At 39.4% G+C, this 12885-nt stretch overlaps 1 protein-coding gene across 5 annotated transcripts in view; it reads right to left on the reverse strand.

Moving 5' to 3' along the window:
* Positions 1-12885, reverse strand: part of sos2 (son of sevenless homolog 2 (Drosophila)) — a 104846-nt gene that overhangs the window by 34707 nt on the left and 57254 nt on the right. For all 5 annotated transcript variants that reach the window (XR_015757901.1, XM_087989844.1, XM_087989843.1 and 2 more), the window contains exons 8-12: positions 12628-12726; positions 5051-5178; positions 3498-4153; positions 1162-1243; positions 792-914 (exon numbers count right to left, since the gene is read on the reverse strand). Coding sequence is in view for 4 of the 5 variants with exons in the window: in XM_087989844.1 (XP_087845970.1) it covers positions 792-914; positions 1162-1243; positions 3498-4153; positions 5051-5178; positions 12628-12726 (1088 nt within the window). In the remaining variant the exon portion in view is untranslated. The remainder of the gene's footprint in view (positions 1-791; positions 915-1161; positions 1244-3497; positions 4154-5050; positions 5179-12627; positions 12727-12885) is intronic.

Genomic DNA, 12885 nt, shown 5'->3' on the forward strand with positions numbered 1-12885 from the left:
AACATTTTTTGCATGTAAAATACTATTGATGCTTTAATGTGATAGGTTTTCAATGCTGTCTTCAGATATTGGTATAGGTGAAAGCTGGGGAAGGAAACTTCTTTTTGTTGCTCTTTGTTGTTTATGCTGAACTCAACCAGGTGTCCTGAAATGCACACTCAAGCAATTTTCTGAATCAATTCTGTGCGCTTTCTATATGCTTGCCAAATAACTTATGTGTGGAGGCTGGAGGAAAACTCTACATTTTCAAATCACTCATACACATGCACGCACACACACATATGGACATCCTTTATCTTTTCTCCCTGCAGTACTGAATTATTAATAAGAAATGGCTTTTTCTGAGCCCCAACAGTTCTTAGAGCTCCTACTGAACCCCTACTCTTAGCAGAAATCTAGGAGGTGCTGCTGAGTCCTAACAGTTCCAAACCTACAGTATCAGCAGCTTTATGGGATTAAGCCTCTGCACCCTGCTTTGAAAAGCCTTGCTGCCTAGCAGCCCAAAGACAGGATCTCTCCTCTGATGACCTCGGTAAAATTGCCCAAAACTGACTGTTCAGTAACCATCGAACCACTCTGGGTGAGCCATTGAAAACCTTACATCAAGGCCCATCTTTTCATGGGCAGCTGAACATAGCTAATATTTTGGAACAGCAAACATACAAACCACTTGGAAATGGGGTACAATATCCAGAGATTCCTAGCTTGCAAGGTGCAAAAGAAATGTAAAAGAGGATTTCACAAGGTACCAATTGTGACTCTATTTCTATTTTAAAAAAGTAAATGAAAACCTGAGTTGCACTGGCTGAATGTACTCCTTACGAAACCGCTTCAGTTCTGCACTAATCGACTGTTCACCCTTCTCTCTGGCGAGCTTATCTGCCTCAGTGGGCTCTGGGTCAGGTATTTCAAACCTACACAAAACAAAAATTACAAGTTTAACAAAAAAAATATAGTACAAACGTAAAACTCCAAAAGTTAAAAATAAAGCCTAACAAAAAAGTACTGGTAATGATGCATACCAACATTTATGATTTTATAAAAGCCAACTGACAAACACTACACCATCTTTTAAGCATCTTTCTTGACAACATTTTACAGGGCGCCTAATAGTTTTTTTTTTAAACAGGATCTAGTTAAAAACTTTAATTTATTATTTACCTTTCTATTAACAAGCTCATCAGTTCTTGGGGTTTGCAGAATGAACGATATGTTGTCAGAAAAGTGCGCACAAAATTAGGATCTGTAAATAAATATCAAATTACTTACACTGCGAGTACAGTAGCAGCACATTTATCAAAAAGTTATATTACAAAATAATGACTACTTGTGTACAAATTAAACTGATTATTGAAACAATGTAATTAGGTGCACCAGTGATGCAGGGTAGATTACTAGTCTTTTAGATTAATGGAATCTGGTTTTGAATCTAATCGAAGCTGACTGATGAAGTATCATCTCTCAGATAGCTAAATGTCAAAGTGAAATTAGGCAATGTAGTGACAATTCCTTGCAGCTGTAACTCCACAGGACAAAATCAGCAGTATTTAGATTGTTGGAGAAAACCAAGTATAAACTCAAAACAAATCCCACCTTCTTCAGAATTGTGTAATAACACCTGTGAAGAGGTTCATCAGAAAATACCTACAATCAAAACTGTAGGGTACTTGTTGCACAGTGATATTGCCCATACCTCTGGGCCAGGCATCCTAGGTTCAAGTCCCAGCTGATCCAGAAAATTCTGGGGTTCTTGTGGTGAAGTGGTAGTGTCCCTAACTCTGAGTCAGAAGGCTTGGGTTCAAGTCTAAACTGCTCCAGAGGTGTGCCATAACATGCCTGAATAGGTTGATTAGAAACATCTCCAACAAAAACCATAACAAGCAAGCAAAAAAAATCACAACAATACAACGAAAGGTATACTTGAAAGAAGCAAACTGATGAGGCAATGTGATGTGAATTATATTTTTAATTTAAATCATACTACATGTGACAAAGATCAAGAGACAAGATAAATCAAGTAAATTGAGTTGTGGAAGAGAGAAATAGAGGGGGAGATGGGAAGTAGGTGGAGTGTACAGGACCAGATAGGGAGAGAGGAGGAACAGTGATGGGGAGGTTAAAGGGCAAGAAACTACAGTCAGAGTATAGGGTAAATGTGGTGGTAACAGGGTCACAAAAAACTTGACAACAACGAAACGACCCGAAAAGTGAAAACCAGACAAAGATGGATAGGTGAGCAAGAACAATAAAGAGCAACAAAGAATACTAATGAGGAGAAACTTGCAGAAACAGAGAATAAAACACAGACTTCAGTAAAGGATTAGTTTAAAAGACAGATATAGTAAAGAAGAAATAAATGTGTACCTCACAATCAGTTATGAAATTTAGAGCATGGAAAGTGGTCTTTCGGCCTACTGTGTCTGAGAGCCATGTGAACATCCAGTGCAATCCCACTTCCTAATTCTAGGAGCCTAGCCTTCAAGTGCACATCAAAACACTTGTCAAATGTTATGAGGAGTTCTGGTCTTACCATCCTTTCAAGCAATGAGTTCCAGAACCTAAACACTCTGGCTAAAATTATTCATCCTCAAATCCTTCCTAAACATCCCACTTAATAAACTATAATTATGTCCCTAATATGAACTCCTCAACCAACAGAAAAAGATTTCCTAATGATAATATTTTGTTCCCCACTCACATACACTGCATACAGGCCTCCACTCAGCCTTCATTTTTTCAATGTACTTCTTTTGTGCAGAGGGTACAATCATTGTCTAAAGTTTCGATATGGGACACATCATTTATGTAAATAAGATAGGTACATTGTGTACACATGGATCACTTTAATGCATAAATCTCATGCATCTGTGAACCCCAGTACTACATGTTGGAACTTATCACACTTACAAATTATCCTTAACCCATTGACTTAGTTTTCAGTTCTCTGAATTACTTGTAATTCCTGTCCAAGACCAGTGTTGTGTGGCTGTTTAATTTTAGGATTCACACTGAAGTGTCAGAAGTGTAAGGATTGGGTAAGGGTTGAGAGCCCTTTGTGACAGGTGTACAAGGCTAGCTTTTTATTTTGTTTTACCTATGTGTCAAACAAATTTATACTCTGTTTCTATGTGTGCGATAATTAAAATAATTCAGGTAATTAAAAAAAGTAATTAAAAATTAGCTTCAATTCAGTGGCATAGCTGCCAACCCACATAAGACCACCATGCCAGAAATTTATTCAAGAAATGACATTTACAGCTAACTTCAGAAAAATAGAACATTTAAATGCTAAACAAATACATTCTTCCTTACTGCACATTCATTTATTTTGATGTGCAACTCATTTTTAAACTGGCTTGTTAAAACACCCTGATCAATACTATATTGTGCAACAGAGTTGATTAAAAGTGCATCTTGTAGACAAATTATTAAAATGGCTAACATGAAAGCCATTAAAGTTTTAAAGAGAAGTTCCATCTGTTCAGCCAGACATTTACCTGCATACATGTGGTATGTCAGCCTCTCAATCAGTTTTAGCACACTTCCTCCTTTTATAATTGGTATTCCAGATTTAGCTTGTACACTTTCTTCAAATACTATGTTCTCTTCAGAATCTTCTTCCGCAAAGTTATATACATCTGGACTGGGTAGTCTCAGTGGTTGCTCCTTCTCCTCATGTAAAAGAACGGAGTCTAACATTCGCTCCAATGTACTCCGATACTGAAGTGAAATCAAAGCTGCCATCCAGTTGTTTTTATCTTCTGCAGATCTGGCAGCAAATATTACACTGTTCTCATCCTTGGAGAGGATTTCAAATGTATGCTTGCATTCACCAGAGTTATCTTTGTCAATGATTTTCACTTTTCGCATTAGAAACTTTTCTTTGAGCCGATATTCGACGTTGCTACAACCAGGTAACCGGGACTGTCCATGGTTGATCCTGCAACTGATCATTAGTCCATCAAAAAGAAAGATGTGCCTCTCATGCTTTGCTCCTACACGTGTTAGTGTTCCTTCCATTATAAATTCATTGCAGCACTGTCCAATATCTTTACCTTCCCATCCATCAATGTTTTTCTGGATTTCATTCATTTTCTTGATGGCAAGGTGTTTACTTCTTATCTGGTGGTTGTAGAGGCGAGGTAAAGGCTGACTACATAATAGAGAAAGTCAAATATCATTACACTCCTTTACATAACAAACAATCCAGCAAGAGAACAAGCTAAGCTATTTGCATGATTTTTAGTGGAAGGATTCAAAGAAAATAATTACAAAAGAAATCATCCACAAAAGTACATTAATCACTATCAAGATATCAGTGTTGGGAACTGGAAAAGATTTTCCACTTGAGTAAATATTAAGCAGTTACAAGAAGAATACGGTTTAATGCAAAGTAAAACTCATCCGACTCTATCCTATCAATAGGCTTATGGTTCCTCTGAATACTACATCCTATGACTTGTTCCTCATCCCACACTAAACATCCACTGTCTCAGTGAGACAAATGACTAAATACAACTTCATGTTGGTTAAGGACACTTTCTACTAGGGGCAGACTTACACTGACAAAGATCTTGAGACAATCTACAGCCTGTAAAGACTTTTGATTTGCCAATTCTGTGCTGAATTAGAGTTGCAGTTTGAATGATGAACTGTATATGATTTTCTTTATCCTTTCTGTTCGTACAATTAACTAAGGCTTTGATCATCATTTAACATTTAGAAAGATCCAAATAGTATTCTCCTTTGCTTTCAATATCCAAGCAGGCTTTTCTCATTTTGGTAATATCAGTAATAACAAATTCATTAAAGGAATGGCATCTGCAGTTGGCATTCCTGTTCATATAACTAAAACATTCTACTTAAGTGTACATGTTAAAAATGACACCCAATAATAAAAATGAGGTAATTCAAGTTCAAAATACATTTTAAAAATTGGAATATCTACTATTTTAGTGCAATGTGAAGTCTTCTGAATGAAGATAATTGTGGTCTCTCAACCAAAATGGTTCCTATGCAAGAGTGGAAACACTAAAATGATTTAGCTTACCCTGCCCTGCGTTTAGGTAGGTGCTTGTTGCAGATACGTTCCATACTACACTGAAGATTCAGCAAAGTGGTAATGGCTTGTTTCAAACACTCTCTGTCTTCTTCATCTTCACTTCGCTCCTCTAGTTGCTACAATTTTACACAAAAGCATTGAAGGTTTGGAGTAAAACTAACACAGGTATCTAACAGTGTAAAAACAAAAACATTGAAATAGTCCCTTTAAAAGCATTTTTAACATTTTACAGAAACTAGTGACCATATGACTGTACCTTCCTGTATCGATAAAGGAAATTGCTGCTTGACTAATATTATGCTCATGGGGAAAAATAAGCGGCAGAAAAACACGAGAACACAAAGATAAAACTATCATGAAAGCCAGTCAACAGACAGCTATAAAATATGATAGTTCTTGTCAGCGTATGTGGCACTCTAAAATGATGCAAATAACAAACAATGAATTTTTAATCAAATAAATCCTACTTACAAACGTAGCTTATACTTTCCTACAGAAGACACAAATCACTGTAAATCTTTCAAAATGACATCACTGGTCCCTGAATACAAGGGTCTGTTTGTAATTAAGTTTCCCTATGTCTAATGACCATGAAATATAAGGCACATGTTATAAGTCAGAAAAGAATTGAGAATCCATTAAACTGTTAATCCTATGCAATAACGAGTTATACGAGTTATTAAAGGATTAAGACGAGAATCAAATTTTTAATCAGCTGGGATGACGAGGCTATCTTCAGTTCCATGACTATCTCCTGATACCCTCCCTCTTCATCCCCCACCTCAGCTACCCACTCAGGTTCTCTCGTCAAGTGCTGCTTCCTGTCCCAATGGCTGACTCAGACTCCACATAGCTTTGCAGACTTTGTAGACATCCTCCAGGGCTCCAAATCCCAGTGGATGTTGGCCAAGGGTAGCTCAGCAGTCACAGCAGTGATCTGGCTGCCAGCCTCTACACCTGTTGATTCTTTGAAGAGGAACTGTGAAGAATTTGTACTGCACAAGATTAGGTATATGCGCATACTGAATTTTAATTATCTAATATTGCACTTGTTTCATTTATGAGCATTTTATAAACTTTAATAATATGCATCTCTTTCCAATCTTGCTGATATTTGCTTTCTAGCTTTGCAAGTGGCAGTCTCAAATGGTTAAGACTTAAATCTGAGAAATTGGTGATTGTGAAAGAGATCCCTGGTTCTTTACAGGACTTCTATAGAGAGGAGTGTGTGAAGGGAAAAAAAGAGGCATAGTGGGCTTAACAAGCAATTGCTAGATAGACATGGAGTTTCCCAGCAACATATATCACTGGTGGTGCAATGGCCACACAATGTTCCTCCTCAAATGAAGAGACTCTGCACCTCGGCACAAATCTCAAACGCAAAGTGAGGATCAAACATACAAACTTCTTAAGTAGAGACAACCACCTCCTAGGGTAATAGAAATCGCTAATTAAGAACTCCCAGAAATAGTACTGAGTAAATGTCTTTCGCACAATTAGGCAGGGAAGCAGCTGTAAGGTTTCAATACTGCCATTTCTTCAACCTATTTAATTACAACTATGATTTCACTTAGCTTTCATTGGTGAGTTTGTGGAAGTCCACGTATATACAGGAAATTTCAATAGTCCCTTAAGTTAGCCCTTTGAGCACCAGATCATAAATTGCTATGTCACCAATTTGAAGATGACTTACACAGTTAAACACAGAAGTTGGTGGATTAGAGGTAGGATTGCAAAAAGCAGTCAATTTCTGCACTTCTAAACCTCAACCTCCTCTGTAATTTCCAACAGTCAGTTGGTTTAAGTTCTCTCTATTGAATCAAAACCCCATATTGTTCAGGCATTGATCAGGGAGTTGGGCCTTAAGTGACTCTCTTCCTCTAATTTTGTGAATTTGTTCCTCTGAGACAGGTAAGAAGGGGAAAGACTAAGGAACCTTGGATGACGAGAACAGAGGAGCTTCTCGTCAAAAGGAAGAAGGCATCTTACGTAAAGTGGAGGAAGCAAGCCTCTAGCACAGGTTTAGAGGATTACAGGCTTGCAAGAAAGGAGCTCAGAAATGGACTGAGGAGAGCCAGGTGAGGGCATGAAAAAGGCTTGGCAAGAAGGATTAGGGAGAACCCAAAGGCATTTTACTCGTACATGAGGAATAAGAGAATGATCAGGGAGAAGGAAGCACCGATCAGGGATAGTGGAGGGAACTTGTGTGTGGGGTCTGAGCAGATAGGGGAAAGCCCTAAATGAGTTTTTGTTTCAGTTTTCACCAAGGAAAGGGAACTTGTTGCGAATGAAAACTTTGAGGAGCTGGGATACAGTCTTGACCAGATCAAGATTGATGAAGTTGATGTACTGGAAAATTTGGAAAACATTAAGATTGATAAGTCCCCAGGGCCAGATCAGATTTATACTAGGCTGCTCTGGGAAGCGAGAAAAGAGGTTGCTAAGATGCTGACAAGGGTATTTGCCTCCTCACTTTCCATGGGAGTCGTACCGGAGGATTGGAGGGAGGCGAATGTTGTTCCTCTTTTCAAGAAGGGCAATAGGGAAATCCCTGGCAATTACAGACCAGTCAGTCTTACATCTGTGGTCAGCAAAGTTGTGGAAAGAATTCTGAGGAATAGGATTTATGACTATTTGGCAAAGCATAGTGATTAAAGGCAGTCAGCAGGGCTCTGTGAGGGGCAGGTCATGCCTCACAAATCATATTGAGTTCTTTGAGGAGGTGACTAGACAGGTCGACAAAGGTCGAGCAGAGGATGTGGTGCATATGGACTTCAGCAAGGCATTTGATAAGGTTCCCCCTGGTAGGCTCATTCATAAAGTCAGGAAGTATGGGATACAGGGAGATTTGGCTATCTGGATTCAGAATTGGCTGGCTGACAGAAGGCAGAGGTTGTTAGATGGAAAAGTATTCTGCCTGTAGGCCAGTGTTGAGTGAGGTCCAACAGGGCTCTGTTCTTGGGCCTCTACTTTTTGTAGTTTTTATAAATGACTTGGATGAGGAGGTTGAGGGGTGGGTTAGTAAATTTGCAGATGACACAAAGATTGGAGGTGTTGTCGAGAGTATTGAGGGCTACTGCAGGCTGCAGCACGTCACAGACAGGATGCACAGCTGGGCTGAGAAATGGCAGATGGAGTTCAACCTGGATAAATGTGAAGTGGTGCATTTCGGAAGATCGAACCCAAATGCTGATTATAGGATTAAAGACAGGATTCTTGGCAGTGTGGAGGAACAGAGGGATCTAGGTGTGCAAGTACATAGATTCCTCAAAGTTGTCACCCAAGTGGATAGGGTTATTAAGAAAGCATATGGTGTTTTGGCTTTCATTAACAAGGGGATTGAGTTTAAGAGCCACGAGGTTTTGATACAGCTCTACAAGTCCCTGGTGAGACCACACTTGGAATATTGTGTCCAGTTTTGGTCGGCCTACTATAGGAAAGATGCAGAGGCTTTGGAGAGGGTGCAAAGAAGGTTTACCAGGATGCTGCCTGGATGGAGGGCTTGCTTTATGAAGAAAGGTTGAATAAGCTCAGACTTTTCTCTCTGGAGAGAAGGAGGAAGAGAGGAGACCAGATCGAGATATACAAGATAATGAGTGAAATAGATAGAGTCAATAGCCAGGGACTTTGCCCCAGGCAGGGTTGACTGATACGAGAAGTCATAGTTTGAAGATATTAGGAGGAAGGTATAAAGGAGACGTCAGAGGTTGTGAATACATGGAATGCGTTGCCAGCTGTGGTGGTGGATGCAGAGTCATTAGGGACATTAAAGTGACTGCTGGACATGCACATAGACAGCAATGAGTGGAGGGGTGCGTAGGTTAAGTAATTATATTTTACACTTGGATTAAACCTCGGCACAACATCATAGGCCAAAGGGCCTGTTCTGTGCTGTACTTTTCTATGTTCTATGACTCGCGACCATGGGTAAATGGATAATTGATTGCATTTATTGATTGCTCATTTTCTGAAAAGAAAAATACAGCTTCATAAGAAATTTATTTACAGTAATATCTGGATACTTGCTTGATAAAATTCATCAACCTGAGTATACAATAGCCATCTAGACAAAGTGCAAAAATACCTGTAGAAAAAAACCAGACAGTTGAGGCAATGTTCCCTCTAAGCTGTGTGCATGCAACCATTCAGCAATTAAAAAGCTGCAAAATAAAATGCACACATCATCTTCTTTAAGAAAATGCATGCGTGCAGATGCACATAAACATCTTTCTGAAATCGTATATTTAGCTGTACAGTCTGTTTATGCGCACAGAGCATAATCCAGAAACATTTACATTCTGCAAAAAAAAAAAAGAGGAACTGAGGATATAAGAACAAAAGCAACACCCATGAATTACTGAGAAGTGATAAAATGTCTTTAGTAGTCTGGTGGAAAAGAGGCATCAAACTAATCAACTGGCAACTTCAAAAATACTTATGCAACTCAAAGTGCCTGTTCAGAGTAGATTATGCAAAAATCAAAAAGTGATCAAACAGATTAGCACAAGTTTCTCTACCAATAGATGCTGTCAAGTTGTTGAGTGTTCCAATATTTTCTGTGTTCGTTTCAGACTAGGATAACATTCGCTTAATCATTTTAAGTTCCTAATTTTTTTACTTAACAGATTAACAGCACCATGTATATGTCTTTTACTAATTAAAATCTAATCATCAAGAAAGGATGTTTGGGGACTCGTTAACTGAGGTAATATGGGCTGAGGTTAGAAACAGGAAAGGAGAAGTCACCATGCTGGGAGTTTTCTACAGGCCTCCGAATAGTCCCAGAGATGTAGAGGAAAGGATAGCAAAGATGATTCTCGATAGGAGTGAGAGGGGCAGGATAGTTGTCATGGGGGACTTCACTATCCAAATATTGACTGGGATCACTACAGTACGAGTATTATAGATGGGTTAGTTTTTGTCCAGTGTGTGCAGGAGGGCTTCCTGACACACTATGTAGGCAGGCCTACAAGGGGCGAAGCCACTTTAGATTTAGTACTGGGTAACGAGCCTGGCCAGGTATTAGATTTGGAAGTAGGTGAGCACTTTGGAGACAGCAATCACAATTCTGTCAGGTTTACTTTAGTGATGGAAAGGGATAGGTGTACTCCACCAAGCAAAAGTTACAGCTGGGGGAAGGGAAATTACGATGCAATTAGGAAAGACATAGGAAGCGTAGAATGGGGAAGGAAACTGCAGGGGATGAGCACATTAAAAATGTGGAGCTTATTCAAGGAAAAGCTCCTGTGTGTCCTAGATAAGTATGTACCTGTCAGGCAAGGAGGAAGATATAGAACGCATAAGCCGTGGTTTACTAAGGAAGTGGAATTCCTGGTCGAGAAGAATGTTAGGACAAAATGTGAAAACTCAGGGCACTTGAGGGTTACAAGGAAGTCAGGAAAGACCTAAAAAGAGAGCTCAGAATAGCCAGGAGACATGAGAAGTTGTTGGCAGATAGGATCAGGGTTAACCCTAAGGCTTTCCATAGGTATGTCAGGAATAAAAGAATGACGAGAGTTAAATTAGGGCCAATCAAGGATAATAGTGGGAAGTTGTGTGTGGAGTCACAGGAGATAGGGGAAGCACTAAATAAATATTTTTCGACAGTGTTCACTATAGGAAATGAAAATGTTGGTGAGGAAGATACAGAGATACTTGCATCTAGACTAGAAGGGATTGAGGTTCACAAGGAAGAGGTATTAGAAATACTGCAGAGTGTGAAAAGAGACAAGTCCCCTGGCCGGATGGGATCTATCCAAGGATCCTCTGGGAAGCAAGGGAAGAGATTGCCAAGCCTTTGGCATTGATCTTCAAATCATCATTGTCTACAGGAATAGTGTCTCAGGACTGGAGGATAGCAAATGTGGTTCCCTTGTTCAAAAAGGGTAGTAGAGACAACCCTGGTAATTACAGACCAATGAGTCTCACTTCAGTTGTTGGTAAAGTGTTGGAAAAGGTTATGAGAGATAGGATTTATAACCATCTAGAAAAGAATAATCTGATCAAGGACAGTCAGCACGGTTTTGTGAAGGGTAGGTCGTGCCTAACGAATCTTATTGAATTTTTTGACAAAGTGACCAAACAGGTAGATGAGAGTAAACCGGTTGATGCGGTGTATATGGATTTCAGCAAGGCATTCGATAAGGTTCCCCACAGTAGGCTATTATGCAAAATGCAGAGGAATGGGATTGTGGGAGACATAGCAGTTTGGATCAGTAATTGGCTTGCTGAAAGAAAACAGAGGGTTGTAGTTGATGGAACATGTACCGCAAGGTCTGTGTTGGGTCCACTGCTGTTTGTCATTTTTATAAATGACTTGGATGAGGGCTTAGAAGGGTGGGTTAGTAAATTTGCAGACGACACTAAGGTCAGTGGAGTTGTGGATAGTGACGAAGGATGTAGTAGGTTACAGAGAGACATAGATAGGATGCAGAGCTGGGCTGAGAGGTGGCAAATGGAGTTTAATGCGGACAAGTGTGAGGTGATACACTTTGGACGGAGTAATCGGAATGCAAAGTACTGGGCTAATGGTAAGATTCTTGGGAGTACAGATGAGCAGAGAGATCTCGGTGTCCATGTACACAGATCCCTGAAAGTTGCCACCCAGGTTGACAAGGTTGTTAAGAAGGCATACAGTGTTTTGGCCTTTATTAATAGAAAGATTGAGTACCGGAACCAGGAGGTTATGCTGCAGCTGTACAAAGCTCTGGTACGGCCACGCTTGGAATATTGTGTACAGTTCTGGTCCCCGCATTATAAGAAGGATGTGGGAGCTTTGGAAAGGGTGCAGAGGAGATTTACTAGGATGTTGCCTGGTATGGAAGGAATGTCTTACGAGGAAAGGCTGAGGGCCTTGAGGCTGTTCTCGTTAGGGAGAAGAAGGTGGAGAGGTGACTTAATAGAGACATACAGGATAATCAGAGGGTTAGATAGGGTGGACAGGGAGAGCCTTTTTCCAAGTATGGGGACGGCAAACACGAGGGGACACAACTTTAAAGTGAGGGGAGATAGGTATAAGACAGATGTCAGAGGTAGTTTCTTAACTCAGAGAGTAGTAAGGATATGGAATGCTTTGCCTGCAATGGTAGTAGATTCGCCAAGTTTAAGTGCATTTAAGTCGTCATTGGACAGGCATATGGACGTACATGGAATAGTGTAGGTAGGATGGGCTTCAGATTAGTATGACAGGGCGGCGCAAAATCGAGGGCCGAAGGGCCTGTACTGCACTGTAATGTTCTATGTTCTAAGTCTACTTTAGAAACTATTTATTTAAACTGGAAAAAAAGGCATTTGCAAATAAATAGTATTTGACATATTCAAATGTAATCTTTTCCTTCAAAAGGGAGATTACATCAGGCTTGAACAGAGGATTGTCAGAAGATGGCAGTGCAGATCACTGAACTTGACACCAAAGTCCAACTGCATAGTTACTATTTACAAAAATACATTGCGAAGTATATGAAAACTACACTACTATACATGACATAAAAGAAAGGAAAAATTATTTGTTTTCCTATTTTATATCAATTCACACACTTCAGATACAATAATTCAGAATGTCTTACCTGCAACAGATCGAAGTAATGCAAACAATGATATATTGGGACTAGCAATAGTTGTGGAAGTACATATTGAACAGCTTCTTTGAAACCTTCAGCAATAGACTAGAAATTAAAAAAACATAACTAGTACTAGACAGTTCACAATTTACTACAATTAGATTGTAACAAATAATGAAAGAATCATGTAATATTATAAGAGTCCAAAAGCAAATGAGTTTTTACAAAGATTACACCAGTTTTGTATAAAAAATAATGTGCCTG

The sequence above is a fragment of the Chiloscyllium plagiosum genome, unplaced genomic scaffold, assembly GCF_037043375.1.
Source record: "Chiloscyllium plagiosum isolate Xiang-an unplaced genomic scaffold, Cpla_swu_hap1 HiC_scaffold_8, whole genome shotgun sequence".
Lineage (NCBI taxonomy): Eukaryota > Metazoa > Chordata > Chondrichthyes > Orectolobiformes > Hemiscylliidae > Chiloscyllium > Chiloscyllium plagiosum.